The sequence below is a fragment of the Acomys russatus genome, chromosome 18 (assembly GCF_903995435.1).
Source record: "Acomys russatus chromosome 18, mAcoRus1.1, whole genome shotgun sequence".
NCBI classification, from domain to species: Eukaryota; Metazoa; Chordata; class Mammalia; order Rodentia; family Muridae; genus Acomys; species Acomys russatus.
In genome coordinates, this window is record NC_067154.1 from 15,085,791 (window position 1) to 15,105,709 (window position 19,919).

Sequence of the window (19,919 nt, forward strand, 5' to 3'; positions counted from 1 at the left end):
ACTGGAGTTACATGGATTTTCAATGGTGTGTCCTAGAAAAGAGGAAGCTATATACCCTGTAACCCTAACCAACGAACGAACCAACCAACCTGAGTCTCTGTTTCAAAAATAAAATCATAAAAACAAATTTAAGGGGCAGCGATGTGATTCAGGTCAGAACATTTGCCTAGTCCCAGAACTAGGGGGAAAGTCAGAGGTAAAATAGAGGAAAAATTAGGGGTAGAAATGGAAACCAATTTGTTTCTGAGCTTGGCCTAGAGTTATAGGAACCTGCTGCCACCAGAACCTGCAATCTCAGAAACTTCACAAGTTAATAAGATCTTTATGGACTAGTTTGGGAACTAATAATTCAAAATAATGCTCCCCTTAAGGGGAGAGCAGAGACCCATCACTACCCAGTCTCATTCACTGAAGCCTCACACGTGGGTGCTCCCAGCTACGCAGTTTCCTAGTGCTAGGATGTCATTCACACAGCCAAGTTTGTGCCCATTCTGAACTTTCTAGAATTCAAGCAAGTTTCCTTAAGTCAGAACTCAGTAGGATAGTAACTCTGCCTCCCTACACTTCCTTGCATGGTAACTATCAAATGAATTAAAAATAACTCTTCAAACAAATGACCTTGAGCGTTCAGAATGTTACAAGCTAGTAAGCCATACGACCCTCTAGGTGCCAGATACTTAGAGGTGCTGACAGTAAGAAGAAAGCTCTGAGTGAGTCAGTCTTTTTTGGTTTTAGAATTAGGACTCTAAAGTGATACTAACATATTTAAAGTTAAATTAGAAATTAGCATTACTGCTTCATGCAGTAACATAAACTTACTAAAATTCATATACTACCAAAATGTGGGGTCTCTATTTCCTTTAAAGATGCAGTTAGACAATTCCATTTTCTTTAATATTAATTTTGTCTCTTCCTTGGAAGGAAATCTGCTCGTCAGTAAATTACATTTGAAATCTAATTATCATGTCACATAACAGATGATTTAATGGAGCACAACAATGGTATGCCAAATTTAACTCTTGGAGCCCTTTGTGATTTTAGTTAACACATTGTATTTCTATATAGTTTGAAAGAAAAGTGTATGCATTAAAATTCTATTATTAGTAGTAATAATATCATAAAGTTGGAATAAAGTAGATGGATGATTTATTTTTCTAATAAGAAAAGAAAATTTAAGTTACAATAAAAGCAAACCTTTTGTCAGCACTCAACATAAAGAGGGCTGACGGAAGAAAAGGGAGAAAGTCAGATGAGGTGCAATGCTTATGGAGACCATCGTGGTCACAGAGCATCCTAGGAAACACTGACATCTACCCACTCCGTGACTCACTACCAGAAGCTCTCTTGGAAATTTTCCTGGCAGGAGAGTGATACCTCCCCTAACCTTTCACCATAAAAGGCTATTATTATAGCCAATAAATAATAACAATTATCAAACTGTTGTATTCAAGCACTGGAAAATGACAGCAGTAATATAGGGTCCATTTACTTTACGTTATTAACTATAAAACTTAAAATACTGACTTCCTTAGAACTTCATCTTGTTATATGTTATATATTTAATAATTATTATTATTACTTAAGTCTTCTTAGTGATTTCCCATGTCTGTTTTTGTCCCACTCTAATTTCAACAATGTAATCAAAATGTGTCTGATTATGTAACTACTCTGAAAAAAAATCAAATCCTCCCATGGCTTCTCATTTCACTTGGAGTAAAAGTTACTGCATGGCCCAGGATGTCAGCGAGATTTCCACATCACCTCTGTAGCACAATGGCTTCTCAAGAGGACTACATGGTAGAGCAAGTCTCGCTGAAGGGGAGCCAGGCACTGTGAGGTCTGAGTTCAGCAAGCTCCACAGTCAAGCGTGTTGTGAAGATCAGCTACTGGAGTGGGATGGGGCCTTTTCTTACACTGTCACTGCTGAGAAGAAACTACCTAATTTCATCAAGTTTGTCTTAGGGGGCCCTTTGCCCTCTACTGGCCTCTTTATTGCTGATCAAATTTAACAAGCACTCTGCTGCCTGAAAACCTCTTTTTGGTTACATTCTTCTCACAGCACTGCCTTAGGGAAACTATGGTTTTCCCCAGTCCTCTGACGCAACTTTATCTTTTCTATAATGTACTAGCTCCTATCTGACATATGTACACTGAGGCATGACTTTCCACTCGACTGTGACTTCCGTGAAGGTAGGTACTTTTCACTGCTGTGTCTTGACTGCTGGCAGACTCAACGAATACTTGCTGAATGAATGGATAATCTATTCTAGGTCAGTGCATTCGCAAAATATTTTGAATTCTAAGATAGCTAGAGTGTAACACCTACCAAACAAAGGTTTCTTAATTAGAAAGTAAACTGTCAAATCTTTTATTGAAAATGAAAATATGTACATATAAAATGGTATCTTGACACATACCTGTTTGAATTCTGAATCTTTTCCCACCATAACTTGGAGATTATAAATAACTGGGTCACCTTTCATTGGCTGTAAATATTCCCATGTAATTTCACAAACGTGATCACTTATTTTCTCTATTTTGGGGGCTAGATGAAACAAACAAATAAATAAAATCAGCTCTTATTTAATTTGGCACATTATGCAGACACTTCTTATAATTAAAAATCAACAAATTTCTAAAATGAAGTTATAAACATAAATAGTAAATTTTTGAGACAGGCACATAAAGAGATTTCAAAAAACAACTATCTTTATGAGGCCATGGGCCTCATAACTTGGATAGGGGAACAAGTGGATGGTGCAGGAAACTCACCAACACCAGCCAGGCTAGTTATAGGCCTGCTAGCTGCCGGTCTGCTCAACAAAGGACTCTCAGGGCCAGACGCAGGAGACATTGTCCCAACAGTCTGCCACTAGTTCTCAGAGTGCAGTGGATTTCCATCTCTTTAGATAAACACAAAGTACAATCCTTGCCAGAATCATTTTAAAATAAGAGCTACTTTAGAATTAGAAATAAGTGTAAAGTATGTAGTGCCTGAGCACATGTTTGTGTAGGAAGCCAAGCTAAATAAACATTGTCTTTCTTAGGAGGAGACCTGGGCCCTCCAATCTGAAACTTTTACACGACTAGAGTCGGTGATATTTATTCTTTAAGTAACAACAGCAGAAACAGCAAATAACCTAATTAGAAACACAACTTACTTATTCAATTTAGCATTTTATGTCAGATCATTAAAAAGGCCAGTGACTTGTTGAGTATTCCTGCAACGCATGAAACAGCTTTGATGATTGGGTAAACCCTGAGCACCTTCTTGTCTATGCTTATATGTAACTGATGGAGACACACTGCAGGGGTTATAAATTACCTTTCAAGGCAGCAGGGACAGATTTTGGAGTGGTGAACACATACTCCTGGGAGAGAGGGCCTTCCCCAGCTTCATTACAGGCCTGAATGCAGAACTTGTAGGATGTGGACTCACTGAGCCTTTGCACTTTGTACGTATGACAAGGCCCTCTGTACAGGGAGACAAACCTGAAATGGAAACAATCAACTTTACAACATCACATAAAATGTTTTGAAACCCATTTCAAGTATATAATCGGCATGTCAGTTTTCTAACTGTGGCTCCAACACTGAACTCTGGAGTAATCGACAATTATGCCCTTCACCAGAAAGTAAGAATCACAGATGTATGTCTCCCAATCTGATTTGATTTACAAAAACACTGTACCAATGTTCAACCATCCTAAGTTCCTTCTCAGGCTGGTGGTACAGCTTTGGCTCTACTTCTTGCCACCTTTTATGTCTACAAAGGCATCAGGACAACACAAAGGCACAGCTTTTATTATGAGTTACTTCTAACTAAGCCATAACCCACAGCATGGACTGCAGCTGAGATAATCTGCACTTCAATTTCTCTTGTTTTTATCTGAAAACAAAAGGGAACTCTTAATTCACAGGCATAATTTTATATGACTGTGGTCACTAGCTTAGTGACCTTTCTTAGAGACTTAAGATAGTAGTATGAGAGACTAGATCATGTCAAATAAATTAATCACATGAACTATTAGGTAGATGCTTATAATTAGACATATTTACCTAGTATATTATTCATAAATTGAATGTTTCTAAATATTTTTAATGGGCAGTTTTAGAAACTGAGGGATATGTAATGAATTACTCAGATAATGCTAACAGCCTGGAAACTGTATTCAAGTTATGAATAAAAAACAGTGAATGACCTAAAGAAAATATATTTGCAATAAGCAATAACTAGGTTAGCCTGGCTTTCTGGACCTCTGAAATAATTTTTTAAAAAAAGAAAGTAAGGGAGGTAGGGAACAGCCACAGTTGAAAACAGCTGTAAGCGACAACATTTATCGTCTGATTCCACCACACAGCAAATGTAAGTATCTGTCAAAACGTAAAGGAGCACAATGGGGCTGCAGAGCGGGCTCAACGCTTAGCAGCACTGGCTGCTCCTGCAGACGATCCCAGTCAGTTCCCGGCACGTACATGGTGCCTTGTAACCACATGTAACTCCAGTTCCAGGGCATCCAACGCTGTATGCTGAGCTCTGAGGGCACCAGGCATGCATGTGCTGCATAAACATACATACATACATACATACATACATACATACATACAGGCAAAACATTCAGACACATAAACTAAATTAAAAAACAAAAACAAAAAAAGAAATCAAATCTATTAAGTCGACTTTCATTTTCCCTAGAAACAATAATCAGCGTCCGACCAGGAACTGTAAGAAGGGCCTGAAGTGCTGTTGACTCAGTGTGCCCTTGTCACAGACACTTGAGTCACAACTGTATTGTCTGAGATCTCAGAAACCTTGAGCAAATCACAATCACTTTCTGTAAATTGTGTCCAGTTGGAGATCAACACTGTAAGAGGTACCTCACAGCTGAGGTAGGAGTTCATGGGGCACAGTTCAGGAGTAGCCTACTTCAATTACCCTGAACATCACTGGAATTACAACACTAAAGCCATAGGGAGCCTTCTGAGACTTTAGAAACACACACTTAAAAAGCACTTGAGAATTTTGGTAATTTTAATTAAGTTTTGTGTGTGTGTGTGTGTGTGTTTGTTCTATGACACATATTCTATGGGGCATGTGCAGAGGTCAAAGGGTTGTAAGACTTGGCAGCAGGTGTCTTTACACTGAGGCACCTAGCTGGGTGCCTGGCAATTTATTTATACTGTAAACATTTATATACATTAGCTCCCAAAATATATACATGAAAAAGGAAGTAGGGAAGCCTACCTTCCATTCTTATCCTCCATCTGAAGGTGGTACTGAACAGCATCTGTGGACAGCGTCTTCGGAGTTCCTTCTCCCCATTTAAGCTTAAGGTTCTGGTGGTTAAAGGCAACACATTCCAGCCGAGGTGGATCGGGAGGAAGGGGCTTAGTTTTCAACTTAATCGTATGGCTGAAAGGACCAGCTCCAAGGCTATTCAAAGCTTGAATTCGTATTCTAAACGACACACACATAAAAAAACATTAATAAGTTTAGCTTATGGATATTTTATTTACAGCATTTTTCTGGTTTAGGCAAAAATAAACACAGATTCTGGGGCGTACCTGTACATTGTATCCGGTTGCAAACTGTCTATGATATAGCTTGTCCTCTTCCCCACTGTCAAAGGCTGCTTATCTCCGAGGTCTATGCTGTAGGCAAGGATTTCTGAACCATGGTCATAAGGCTCTTCCCAGCTAATTGCAAGGCAGGTAGAAGGTGAGTAATGGGGACTTTCTATCTCATCATCACTTATTTCTTGAAGACAAGTCACAATGGCAGGAACTGATGGTGGAGTCACACAGGCTACGACTTCACTGAAAGGACCTGCACCCACAACACTCATAGCCTACAAACGAATAAGGTGAAGTTAACAAAGACATGCTTGTGACAGTGACCTCCAAGCACAAGAGTCTGGACAGTGCATGCACACCTGCCACCCACCTGAACTCTGCAGTAATAGGTGGTAGCTGGTGAAAGTCCTTTTAGTTCACAGCTGAGGCCAGGCCCACAGTAACAAATCTGCATACTTCCTTCAACTCCTCCCCATTCCAGCCGGTACTCAGTGACGTCAGTTCCGTTACTCAAAGGAATCTTTAAGAAAGGATACAGTTTTCTTAACCTTGGTATTAAATAGCTCTGGGCAAAAATGTTCTTTCCTCGAGCATATTAAAGACAGGGTCGCTTTTGAACGTATTTAAAACATCTCAACACAACCAACAGTATTTAACTACATTTTTATTCATTAAAACTATCTGAATAATCAAAAATATAACTGCTTCATTCCACAAGGAAAAATAAGCCTAAAAGTCACAATATCTTAGGTAAACAAACTTTAAATAATTTGAAGGCGAACTGTTAACTTACACAGATATTTTCATCATTAAATTTCAAAGGAAACTGAAAATTACTGACTAATTACAATATACAATAAGTACACTGATGAAAATGAATTTAAGAGAAATATTATACCATATCTTATGAGTGTTTGTTCAAAGTTAACCAGTGGCTGAAATATCTCAGTAAAGAAAACATCAAATAACATGAAGTAGAGTCTAAATTCTTAAAAGGCAAATCTATCTTCCTCAAACACTTAACTCACTCTTACTATGTGAATTTCTCTAGGACTTGTTTTTCACATAATAACTAAAGGAGCAAAAAGGGAAGACGGATTACCTTTGCTCTCTTACATACACTTCTCCAACCACTTAAGAGAATTACATAAGTTAGGGAAATGACAATACCTCCCAACTGACTTGCGCACAAGTTGCAGATCTGCATGTCACTTGAGGGGGTCTGCATTGGTCTGGTGGCCCAGGAGCTGTAGTGATATCATATTTTTCTGAAAACGGTCCAAACTAGAAAAATAAGGAGAATAGACATTTATCTATTTCATTCCTAAGTGTTCACTGCACAGAATCCTATATTTAAAGATTCATCGCAATTACATCCTTTAAAAGTAATTTTGTCATAATTGCATAGGCATTCACTGAAAAGAAAAAAATTTACCATAAACAGAGAATTTAAGTTTTATTTAATATACTTTCTCTATCCCACTCCCTTACTCTCCTCATGAGCTGCTTTTTGTAAAAAGAGGGCAACAGTAAATTAGGTAGGTGGAATAAGAGATTGTGTGAGGAGTGAAGACGGGCACCAAATAAAGGCATGGGAAATGGCAGACATCAATTGTATCTTAAACTCTGGGGTAGCAGGAGTCAAAACTGGGTATTTAGTGGAAATAGAGGAATTAAATAACTAAAATCATTTTGACAAACTAGCCAAAACCAATAAATAAAAAGAAGACATTAGTATTGAATACGCTGCCAGTGAACGCTGCTGAAGGCACAAGCACAACGACAGTTTAATAAGCACTGCTTGCAGACCACACGTTTCCAGTCACAGTACTTAAGCATATGTAGATTAAAATACAGTTCAGCTGGAGACAGGACATGAAACAAAGCACAGCTCACTGATGTCTTCAAAAAGTAAAGACGTAAAGAGATTTGTCAGTTTAGTTTTGAAAAAAAAAAAAAAATTACTTACAGAATAGTTAAAAACTATGCCACGCCACTTAGGGAACCTGCCTTAGCAGAGAGCTGAGGGCATCAGCACTATGTGGAAGCCCTCTCTCCAGGTCCCAGCATCACCAGCTGCAAACTGGGGTTCTCACCTTTTTTGTTCATTTTATGGAACTGTCTACATATACATGCAGTGGTTTTTAAATAACTCATATAAGCCAGAAATGCTAAAATACCAGCATTTGCCCATGAGGCAAAGCATGAATCACATCTGTCTGCAATGCAGGGGAGTAGTAAATGCTGCATAAAACCAGTTTAGTGACCATGCAAGCAAGCTTTCAGCGGTCCCTGGAAGAAACCACAACTCTTTTCAAGTGCCACAAACTCTGAGGCCTGAAAGTACAAAGGCAGCAAGGCAAGTTATAGGGCACACTATTTTTTTACTAGTAGCTTATTAAAACCAAATGGCTCAATAATGGTATGATGACACACGCTCCAGGGACGACTCCGCCAGCAGTTCTCTTACCCCCATCCTGTTTCCTGCACGAAGTCTGAAGCTGTACGTCTTCCCGGGAAGAAGGCTGCTCACCGTACACTCTACTTCAGAGCCTTGATAGACATCTCTGGGCTCATCTTTATCTGCGGGAGTCATTTCTACTGTGTAACAGGAAGTGGGTGCTCCACCATCAATCATCGGAGGTCCTAAGGGTGGACAGATTTAGGTGTTTTAACTGGAGAATACTTTGGTTCTAACTTAATTATAATTCAGTACGAAAATGGAAATTACCCCATCGTAACTGTACTTCTTTCGCTTTAGGTCTACCCTGCAACCTGGGAGGCAGGCACGGGCCAGGAGGCACGGCTGGAGTCTGCACAAGCAAAGATTCAGAGACCTGCCGGAACAGAAGCAAAATCAAACAAAAGGCCCGGAACACCATGACGCCTTTGATAAAGGACACTAGCACGACATAAGACTGCACCAACAGCGTGAAATCATACTTTGCTATTGACTGAAAGAAATAATGTTCTGAACAGAACCAAGTCTTATTACATCGTAATTTATTTTTATAGCCCAAAAGACACATGCTATAACCACTATTTAAAAGACAAGTTTGAAAATGAAAAAAGTTATTTCTATATTAAGAAAAAAAAACCCCAAACATCCAAAACAATAGACAACTAAAAAATTTCTGTCCAAAGGAATCCACAAATCTCTTAGGTTGTTTTGACACGATTCTGTCTGCCCTGGTATTTCTGGAGGTTAAGACTCAGTGTTTTGGTTTTTTTTTTTTCAAACCATCTTTTAACCTAAATATTAACTTACTTATTTTATTCGTCTAGAAACTATTATATAAGCAGTAAGTTTCTCTATTATATAGCACCATTCCATTTAGTATTGCTTTGATTCTTACTTTTCCTTTATTTTTTTATGGAACAGAGCTTGAACCTAGGGCTTTACAAATGCCAGGCAAGCCTTGTTTTACTTTAAACATAAAGTGCCCTATTTCTAAAGCCACATGTTTAAGGTTCACACTTAACATTTAGTTATTTTAAAACAAAAAGTATTTGTTCAGCATTTCCTCATACAGACATTCTTATATCAATGATGTACTAGGAAAGAATTTTAGGTGCTTAGGTTTGTTGTTCTTTTTTTAATTTTTTTTTTAAAGTTTATCTATTTATCATCTATACACAGTAATTTGCCTGCATGTACACCTGAAGAGGGCAGCAGATCTCATTATAGATGGTTGTGAGCCACCATGTGGTTGCTGGGAATTGAACTCAGGACCTTTGGAAGAACAGTCAGTGCTCTTAACCTCTGAGCCACCTCTCCAGCCCAGGTTTGTTGTTCTTAAATGCAGGGAGATTTCCCTTTTCTCCAGGTGGTTCTGGGAACTCAGGAGGGCCTCGTCTACAGGGGAAAAGTGCTGTAGCACCAAGCTATGCCTTTGCTACCAGGGAGCGTTCACAATGAAGAAAATGGAATACTACCTCAAGCCTGTAGGACTCACATTCTCTTTCATAACACTTGATGTATAACAAGAAGTTTAAAAGCCATTTTCTTACAAGAGTATCTTTATTATATAAAAATCCATTTGAAAAACATTATGAATGTTCTAATAAGTGATTCTTGGCTAACTTCATTAAAAATACAGCAGGCACCCAGAGTGTGTTCCCTGCCCAGGAGCGAACTACAGGGAGGCGTGACTGAGTCCAGGTGCCTGTGGAAGGGGCCCGGCCTTGCCTGCTACACTGAGCTTAGCTGCTGGGGTTGCTTGTGTATGTGCCCGGCTGGGACACCTGGCATAATTTAGGATGAATGCTCCCCCAAAACTCTGAGAAACAGGAAAACAGCAACTGAAGCATGCATCTTGGCAGGGAGCTCAAAATGATTCTGTGGTTTGAAACGACTTAAAGATGGGGAAAGAAAAAGTCTCTGCCCAGTATTCTCATGCTGTTTGTCCTCAAGCAAACTCAAAGAAGGAAGCTTCAAGTGCTCAAACAGTGAGAGTACTGCGCCAGCCCAAAAGGGCCGCCAGAGTCTGACCAAACACCCTTGCGGACTACTGACCCACGCAGACTGTATTCAAATGGAACCAGCTCCAGAACTGTCCTCAGAGCTGGGATAGGGTCACTACAACTCCTCAGGTTTCTGGTCACTGAGTTACTGAGTCCCTTGTTTTTGTTTTTTCCAGATAGGGTGTCTCGGTGTAGTACTTACTGGCTGGAACTTGCTCTGTAGACATCTACCTGCCTCCTGTGTGCTGGGATTAAATGCCCAGCTACTGAGTCTCTTAACAATCATAAAAATAGTGGCTAGCTTTTCTGAAACACCAAATATCATATGTGTGTTCAAATAGTTTGTGGTTCTCCTGACGCACAATTTACAGAGCAGCAAGACAGTATCTAACTATTTCAATGTCTGCTAGATATGGACATCAAATATCATCCTAAAATTTACCTGAATATGTACTATGAGCAAAATATCCTGTTAGAATATTCTGGTAATAATAACATTAGCCATTCAGGTTGCAGAAATTACTTTCCCACATTAGTACAAAAATTTCAGCACTGAAGGCAGGAAATGGTGATCCTGTCCCATTCGGTCCAAATCAAAGTACAAGCAAATCTACACATGACCATTACCGCACTCTGCCCTCCATCACTAATGCAGTAAACCCGCAAGCGGTAGTAGCAGCCTGGATTCAGCCGGTCACAGAGATGGTCCCTGGTGGCGCCACTGTAGATCATATCCCACTTGTTCCCTGAAAGTGCAGAATTGTGTGCAATCAGCCTCGAGGTAATGTTTAACGTTTTGGTACCACGGACAGGGCAGGTAAGCCAGGTTTCACTAAATAAGTGCTTATGTATTCAACAATCAATTCAAACCTGACCTGAGTTTCCTAGAAAGGATTTAATTTTCTTTATGCATGCAGTCTTCCAGACAAATCTGCATGGCTTTGACCAATTGAAATATATATGTACAGCCTTTGGCTTAGATTGATAATTTGCTTTAAATTAAGCATATTAAATGTGTTTACTGGTTCGGTAATAATATTGCAACAAAGCATATAAAGAATTAGTATTGTAACACATTTAATCATAACTCTAAGGCCTTTCTTTACAGAAAACAAGCTATTTTATAGAAATTAAAATTGATGAACAGGTGACTTAATCATAAAGCTTATATGTCAAAAAAAATCTTAACTGGAGCTGACTCTTAGAGATTAATCTCCCTCTAGCACATGTGGATATAAATCTAACTTAATAAACTACTCTTTAATAAAAACATTAAATATATAGTAGCTAAGGGATCCGTCTGGACATGCTAGGATTGCACAATATAAACAAATATAAAAAATTAAATATAATAATAGAGGCTGACATCTGACCCACTGTATTTCCGGAGGTCACAATCTGAAGTGCACCATAACAGGCATTATTGTAGATGCTACAAACACCCCAACCCCCACCAAATCAAGGACAATGCACAGCACAGCAAAAACATTTCTATGGCAGCAAACAATGTAAAGCCAGAAGAGTTGAGGTGCATTCACCAGAAGAGATCTGTCCTTCACCAGCTATGCTTACCATTAGAACCTTCCGCCATCTCCACTACGTACTTATTGATGGGCGCCCCTCCATTGTCTTTTGGTGGATCTATTGCAAACAAAAGTTGTGTTTAAAAACCCCAATGATCAGAATATCAAGGCAGGAAATCACCTGTAACAGAGCAACTATACTTTTTACACATGCTTTATTTAAATGTTGTCACCACTTTTCAATTAATATACTGTATCTTCCCACATTTATAAAGTTGACTCTACAATAATATTAATAGCTATATTAACATTCCATTCACTGTAGCTTCTAAGGGAATATGAAATTTGTAGTTGTAATATGTTAATTTCAGCCATGTCTCCGCGCGTAACTGAGTTTGCACACTCTGCTGTCTCTCTGAGCTTGTGTATAAGCAAATGTTCAGCAAATGTTTAAGGGAATGCTTCTGTTGTTGTTTTATTTCTTGAAAGCTAACATGACTCAAATGCTGCCAGCTCCAAGTTCAGCAATCTTTCCTTTCACACAAAGCTGACCCATCTGCCCTCTTACAGTGGCTCCCCGGATCTTTTAGTGTCAAAACTGGCTAGTATCTGTGAGCACACCGCTTTCCACGGATGACCCTCAGTGGAGGACACGTTTCTTATCAGACTGCCTTGAGTTAATCAATTTACCCAAGCTCCACAATCACAACGTTACAGAAAACCTGGTGCCAACAGCCTGCTGCACCTGTACAGGGAATCACACTACATCGTCACACTAACTTGGTGGTTTTAAAATCACTGAACTTGGGCTTTCCGTGAGAAAACATGAATTCAGGGTGCTGTGTCCTCCAACAGTATCTCTTTCTTCTGAACAACTCCAGTGAGTCAGGCCTTTCGTCCCACAGGAGGCTGCTACAACATCCAACAATCCCCATGAAGGCCTGTTTGAGCTAGGTGACTACAACAAGCTTTTATCCACCTGCACACTTATATCCATAAACCAGGAACGTGAATTGTGAACTAGTTAGTTGCTTATAGATTTTCTTCTCTTCTTCTAAGGATGAATGTGGTAAATTTCTAACAAAATGCACCCTGACACTTTCACAGGGGTGGTTTTCTAAAAAGTTCATATTTAAATTATTTTAACCGAACACAAAATAAAGCACAGACATCTTACCCCAGGTAATCTTAAAGCCGTGTGAGTGTATCTTCCCTTTCACCGAAGGCTTCACTGGGACTCCTGGTTTATCAGGGCAGGTACTAAACTCCACTACTTCACTAGGGTTGCTTTTACCTTCCGAGTTATAAGCAATGACCTGTGATGAGAGCACAGAGGCTTAATGTCTGCAACCAAGCGGTGAGCAAAACACAAGCCCAGTGAGAAGACTGACTGCCAAGACTGATAGTCGCTCTTGGAGCACTGCCTCTGGTCACGAGAAGACAGCTGACTGCACTGGGAATACTAAGTGTGCTCCAGCACCCTGGTCACACCTAGCGGATTCTTCTGACTCACAGAATGTAGCAGAAGTGCCCTCTGCATAATATGGGAAAGCCTGTGTGGTGAGAACTGAGGGCACAGGGAAGAACCATGTGTGTGAACGGGATGCAGACACCTTCAAACTCCTGCACTTCAGAAGACTTTAGATCTGAATCTGCTTCCTGGATTCCTGACCAGCAGAAGATATGAGATAACAAATATTTATTTCCAGGTAAAAGAAGAATGGGGTCGACTTTTTAAACACAGAAATAGAAAAAAAGTCTAATCTAATCTAGGCGTCATTTTATTTGGTTTTAGAAATTTACTCACATTTTTACTTTGCCATGCACTACGTAACTATGAGTGGGAATTTTAGTAAATCCAGAATTCTGAACACTAAATGTGGCCTATTACAACTTATTAAAAGTTAGTCTGACTGTTCAGTTTTTCTCAGATCTCCTCACTGCTCTCACACTTCTAGATAACCTTCAAGCAAATGAAGCCTAGAAGCACTCAGAAGAGATAGGGAACAGCACTACATACTCATTAAAAGAAAAATCCTCCAAGAGGCTACTAGAATTCCAAACACATATGCGCACCAAACACAAGGGTTCCCAGTTTCATGAAAGAAACCCTGCTATGTATAAAATCACACAGTGAACCTAAGACAGTGAAAAGGGTGAGGTCATAACCCATGCTTGCCAACCACAGACAGGTAATCCAGATAAAAACAAAACAGAGTAATGTGGAGTCAAATAGCATCATAAACCAAATGGATCTAGTAAACACCTACAGAACATACTGCCAAACACAGAAGAGTCTACTTTCTTCTCAGCAGCCCAAATGGAACCTTTTCCAAAGCTGACCATATATTAGGACACAACAGAAATCTCAATGGATGGAAGAACCCTGAAATAATACCCTGAATCTTAACTGTCCACCTTGAGTTAAAGCTGAATATCAATAATAGAAACAAACAGTAAAAGTATATACAAAAACTTACGAAAGCTAAAAAATTCACTACTGGAGAGTGAGAACCACTTACAATGCCCTCTGTGATTTCTCTGAAATCATTTAATTAAATGAGCCCTGGTAGGAAAATATAAATGTTTAATTTGCCAACAAATAAGCATTATAATTTTATAGTTGTTTCTATTAACTGTAATTATTAAATAATTCAAACACTGGGCAAGTTAAAGAGCCAAAATATATCCTAGAGTGATGCAATAGGAGAAAATAAATTCCGAAGTTTCCATAGAGGAATTTTCAGTCTGTCACTGCCTCAAGCAGGCGAAACAAGGAAGAATTCAAGTAAAACATCACCATTTAGCATTATCAATCATACAAAGAACAGACTGATGCAAGAATCATTAATGGGCATTAAGAGGGATATGAAACCGTGGTGGTAATACAATGCTTATGAACGACACAGCACTCGCAGAATACTAGCAAAAGGCCAAAGAATAACTCCTTTTGAGGGATTACCACTAACAGTATATAAAGAAGAATCCTTCCATGACATGATTCCAAAAATTATCAGGTATGTTTTAACATGCATTTTTAATATATATACATATATATGTATATATATAGCCACACTGTGTTACAGATGAAAGCTCCACAAAAGATTAAAACTTGTTTTGAATGTAAACACATGAAGTTTGAGAAGTATTATTATACTACAGTGAAAAAGTAAAACAAAAACACTCATTAAAAATTACAGAATTGCTTAAAAATTAAAACCAAAGAAATGGTTTGGAAAGAATACATAGTGGAAGTCTGTGCTTGGCTTTAACTTAACAAGAACAATAAAAACAAGAGAACGTTTCTTATTGGGCTTTCAAGATTTACCTTAAATTTATACTTTGTACTACGTTTCAGATTTTTCACTGTGTAAGCAAGATCTTCTCCATCATATTTAGGCTTAAAACCATACCCCTGGAAAGGGAAAAACAGTTTTCATTAGCTACCTAATTGCAGGGAGATGAGGGGCAACAGACACATGAAGCCCTGGGGCAATCTTCACTTCTGACCTGTGTAAATGTAATCCTCACCTGAATCCTTCTATCTTGACTGACTGAGCACAGCTATGCTACAGAACCCTTTTCAGAAGAATTAAGATCACTTAGTCTCAGTAAATTTAAGAACCAAGAGAAGGTCTTTGTTCTGAGGGAAGAGTTGGAGCCAATGGCTGCTTTACCATCAATGAAGCAATTTCAAGAACCAAGTTTCCCAGATTTGTCACAAGCAAGCACACATAAGTATTTAGCACACTTACTTTGCCCTGAATGCACAGCTGTGTTTAATGAAGAAGTAAATGGTTGGCTGTAATGGGAGATGAAGTACCAATCCCAGTGACAATATATCACTACGTATTAGCTCCAATGTTGAAAAGTATAAAAAGTGGAAATTAATTGAAAATACAGTATGATGCACCATTTACACATATACAATTAGAAATTTTATAGTATTATTCACAAGACTGTGCCATTATTACCTAATCTTAATTTAAAATAAAGCTCTGTCTATTTTTGGCTAGCAGGAAGTAGAGGCAGGGAACTAGATTCGGGAGGTACTACAGTCACCCAGGTGACTCCCAGTGGTATGTCCACACACAGTAGTGAACACTAGTGGGGAGGAGTGCCACAGTCCTTACTTTGGAGCAGCTCTGTGTAGAAGGTTGTGGTAACATTCCTTTTATTTCTTCCTAAGTTAGCCAATCTATGTCTGACTCTCTGGCTGGAGGATGCAAGGTGCCCTGCCCATTATTAGCTAAGTGCTCTACCACTGCGCTACACATCCAGCTCTCAATGGAACGTGTTCTCTACGTGTTTTCCAGGTCTAGACTCTAGCATTCACAACCCTCCAAGAAACAGGAGAGCTGAGCCCTCCCTTGCAATCTCACCTAGACTTGGGGAGGGTGCCAACTCCTGGGCGACATTTACTGTATTGGTATTGACACTGTACCCAAACCACTTCAACTCTTACTTGAACCACAGAGTCACACTTACGGATGTTTCCTCCTCCATCTCTAAAATGTAAGAAATTCCTTCATCCGATGGTGTTCCTGAGGGCTTAGTCCACTGTAGGGACAGCCACGTAACTCCAGCCTTGGTCAGCGTAGGACTTGCAGGGACGGAGGGGGCACAGCCTGAGGTGTAGTACAAGACCTCTTCACTGAAAGCACTGTTGGAACAAGTCATTGTTTAAAGGAGTAAACATCATGTCTACTGATAAAGAGCCCCACTCCCCCACTAATAGTATTTCTTCAAAATGAAAATTTTAATTTTGTTGTTGTGAAGGCATTCAAATCAAGACCCTTGATTTGAACATTGCTAAGACAGCAGCTACCACTGAGCTATAGTCCCAGGCCTGGAGAGTCAAAACTGAAAAGATCTTTAAGGTGACCCAGATACTCAACGGTCAATATTCTTTCACATGTGTAAATTAAGTTCAGAGTCTTTAAGCTTTGTCCATGAAATGTATTCAGTCAGTGAAAAAACAAAATATACAGTGGTCTGTAGGAAAGAGAACACAGTAAAACCCATTTCACAGTACACTTCTATCATATACTTCCATATAGTTCCTATATGGAGCAGAAAAGACAGTGCTCATAAATGCCATTTTATGTGGTAGAAGATGTAAACTGTAGAATTAAACCCACCAACTCCCATATAGTTAAGTAGAAGAATTTCTAAAATAAAACAAACTAAAAATAATTTCAATAGGACTCTTAAAAGACCCAGGCTTGTCTGAACTACAGAGAGCCTTTTAAGAAACAGAGAAAACAAAGCCCCAGATACTATTTTTAATGGTTATTGGTTATTGATTATCCACCTGAACAAGAGTCACACTAATCCAACTAAGCTTGTTTACCAGTAGCATTAATGTTTCTTACCCTAAATATGATTTATTATTTCATTCACAAATAAATAATAGAGAATTGAACCTTTCAAGGTTAAAAAAGTGGAGGGGGCACTCTCTGTTTGTATCAAGCACCAAGGATATGGAACCCACCAGATTCTAAATAAAACCATGAAAGCACATATACTGTCAATTTTTTTAATTGGCCATAATAAAGTATGGGCCTTATAATCCCAATGGGGGACAAGTAGTTATGGCATCAGGCTGATCTCTGAGACAGACAAGGCCCCTTTTCTTTAAATTTCTTAAAAAACAAACAAACAAAAAAAACCAAAAAAACCCTAGAGTGACATGTAAATATTTAATTTATATTTGAGGCTAGAAAAGTTTTTGAATTTAATCTTTACTGTCATCCCTATGTAACTAAGACACTCTCTTCTGGCCTTTGCTACATCATAACTGTATCAACAAAAGAAAGCAAATTTTTTCAATGGGTAGTCTGAGTAAATAATCTAAAATATATATTATTTTACAAAATTTCTTACCTAAAAAAGTCTTACCTTACACCATAGTCATTTTTGGCTGATAATCTAAATTTACAACCCATTGCTGGTGACAGTTTGGTAATTTTAAATTGCTTCTGTGAGCCCATGTAACACTGACAGAATTCTCCATTTCCTTTCCCCTAGGAGAAAGGGCTAGTTATTATATGTAATATGCACTAGTAACAAGAGACAAATCCAAAGGAGTTCCTTTCTGATAGTTATGTTAGCTGGCACAATATTCAGGGGCAGCGTTCTGGTACACAGATCACGGATCTCAAGAGAGGCCGCGACACTGAACATCTTATGGGTGGCGACCTCAGCTGCAGAGTCCCAGGAGCACAAGTAGCTCTCTAAGTCGCCTTTCATAGTTCCTTGAGTTAAATACGACGTTTCAGCCAATGCTAAATTTCTGGCCATAATGAGGTATGGGCCTTATAATCTCCATGGGGGACAAGGCTGACCCCTGAAACAGACAAGGCCCTTTTTCTTTAACATAGAAAAAGTTCTTCGTAAACAGTTTTTAAGCCTGTTTCCAACCCTCCCCTGAGATGCTAAGTGTCTTTAAAATAAAGGGTTAGAGGAGCAACTGCTCCAAAAGTTACATTTAACACTGAAAAATTCTAGAAGAGGTATCAGCCTGATTAGACAACAGAGAAGAAAGTTAGGCCACCTCAGGACAACTGGAATTTTAGAAATGTTGGCCGTGAAATAAAATGGGCAGCTTCTCTTTTCTCACCTATACTCCAACCCTGTACCTCGGTCAAGGACAGCGGGGGTTAACTCCATTTCTCTCAAAGGTGACTGCACCTGGCTGTTAAGCTCAATAATCTTATTATTTGTAATGGTGTTTAGCTGAGTCAGCTGCATGGACTCAGCACAAAATCATAATTCTATATACTGGTAAATTTTGCATTCTAGTCAGTTAAAAGTCATTGAGAAATTACAAATTCTCGAGTAATATAAATTGGTATAATATAATAGAATAGAATAGTGGGTTCTGTGGCTAGCTGATACTCAAAGTGCCTTATTTAGTAATGGTATAAAATTATTGAGCAATCAATTAACTTTCTATTCCTGCTACATTTTATCAGATCCCCTCCCATCTCTTATTGAGAGGATGTGGTTTATCTTTTGTGATCTGTCAAAGCAATCTTATTCTGACTTATCTTAGCATTTCTGGAACAAAACCGTAGTTATGCCTTATTTTTCTCTGAATATACTCTGTTGAATCCCCACATTACCAACAGAATTTCTACTCTCTCTGGCCCCTTCTCTTTGCTTGGTATAAGCAACATGGTAAGAGAGAATGGGATAATTGACCAGAAAATAATGTACCAAACTGATATATAGCCCATTGTGCTTGCTGTGGCTGTCAAAGATGCCCAGGACCTGACCACTTGTCTCTGAATGCCACACAATGTGGCTACATTAAGGGTCTTGAGAAAAAGGGTTACCTTTGATTATTTGGATGGACCACAGAAAGCACAAACAGCCCCCTGAGATAGGCAGGGAGAAGTAAGAAAAAGAGTAAGGGTATGGCAACAAGGCCTTGGACCACAGGAAAGTGGCTAGGACAAGAAATGACGTGAGAATCCCTGGAAGGAACAAACTCATGATGACACCTCGATTTTGGCCCAATGAAAACCATGTTTCTGGCTTTCAAAACTATAAGATTTTCTCTAAATCATCAAGTTTATGATTTGCTGTAGAGACCATAGGAAACTAATAGTCTTGCTATTAAGGGTAGCATAGAGAAAAAAAAAAAATAGTCCCTTTCCCAAGATAATTATAAAAATTGTTGTGTGTGTGTGTGTGTGTGTGTGTGTGTGTGTGTTTATGATTAAGCCCAATGCCTCATGCTTGTTAGGTAAGCTATACCCCAACTCCTCAAGTGACCATTTTGATGGTGTGTCAGAACATGGTCCATGAATGAAGCTGTGTGACGTGATTTCTGAGACCTGGTGAAAAACCCCAACTAAGCAAGAGTCTTGTGACCTCTGTCCCTCTGTAACACACGCTGCCTTTGGAACGCGCTACCCTGCCCCTCCCAGGTAAAGTGGATAGGGATGAGGTCACTTTATATGTGACTTGGCCGTTTTCTCTTGCAGCTTTTAACATTCCTTCTTTGTACTGTACATTTGATGCTTTGGTTATTGTGTGGCGGGAGGACTTTCTTTTCTGCTGCAATCTGTTTGGAGCTCTGCAGGCTTCTTGTATGTTTACGGCATTTGTGTTCTTCAAGGTTGCCAAATACAAATAGCCAAAGCCCCATGAATCTATCATGTATATAATTCCTGATTGTGTCATGGTTCTTCTTGCTGTAGGCAGTTTATTGCATGTATGTGTAATAACATAAATGTATATGTAAAAAAAAAGAATAATAATTTAAAAAATAAAGTAACACTAAAAAAGAAAAAAAACAGGAAAAAAAATGAATTCACTTTAGATCATTCATTACAACTGGCTACTGAT

General features: G+C 38.9%; 1 protein-coding gene across 1 annotated transcript in view; it reads right to left on the reverse strand.

Annotated features, from left to right (window-relative positions):
• The window catches only part of Fndc3a (fibronectin type III domain containing 3A), a 147,805-nt gene that overhangs the window by 1,432 nt on the left and 126,454 nt on the right, over positions 1 to 19,919 (reverse strand). Inside the window, exons 12-25 of the mRNA XM_051160822.1 lie at positions 17,463 to 17,587; positions 16,050 to 16,224; positions 14,890 to 14,976; positions 12,739 to 12,877; positions 11,611 to 11,679; positions 10,666 to 10,784; positions 8,306 to 8,411; positions 8,045 to 8,220; positions 6,745 to 6,858; positions 5,945 to 6,094; positions 5,566 to 5,849; positions 5,246 to 5,458; positions 3,326 to 3,492; positions 2,418 to 2,545 (exon numbers count right to left, since the gene is read on the reverse strand). Of these exons, the coding sequence (XP_051016779.1) occupies positions 2,418 to 2,545; positions 3,326 to 3,492; positions 5,246 to 5,458; positions 5,566 to 5,849; positions 5,945 to 6,094; positions 6,745 to 6,858; positions 8,045 to 8,220; positions 8,306 to 8,411; positions 10,666 to 10,784; positions 11,611 to 11,679; positions 12,739 to 12,877; positions 14,890 to 14,976; positions 16,050 to 16,224; positions 17,463 to 17,587 (2,052 nt within the window). The remainder of the gene's footprint in view (positions 1 to 2,417; positions 2,546 to 3,325; positions 3,493 to 5,245; positions 5,459 to 5,565; positions 5,850 to 5,944; positions 6,095 to 6,744; positions 6,859 to 8,044; positions 8,221 to 8,305; positions 8,412 to 10,665; positions 10,785 to 11,610; positions 11,680 to 12,738; positions 12,878 to 14,889; positions 14,977 to 16,049; positions 16,225 to 17,462; positions 17,588 to 19,919) is intronic.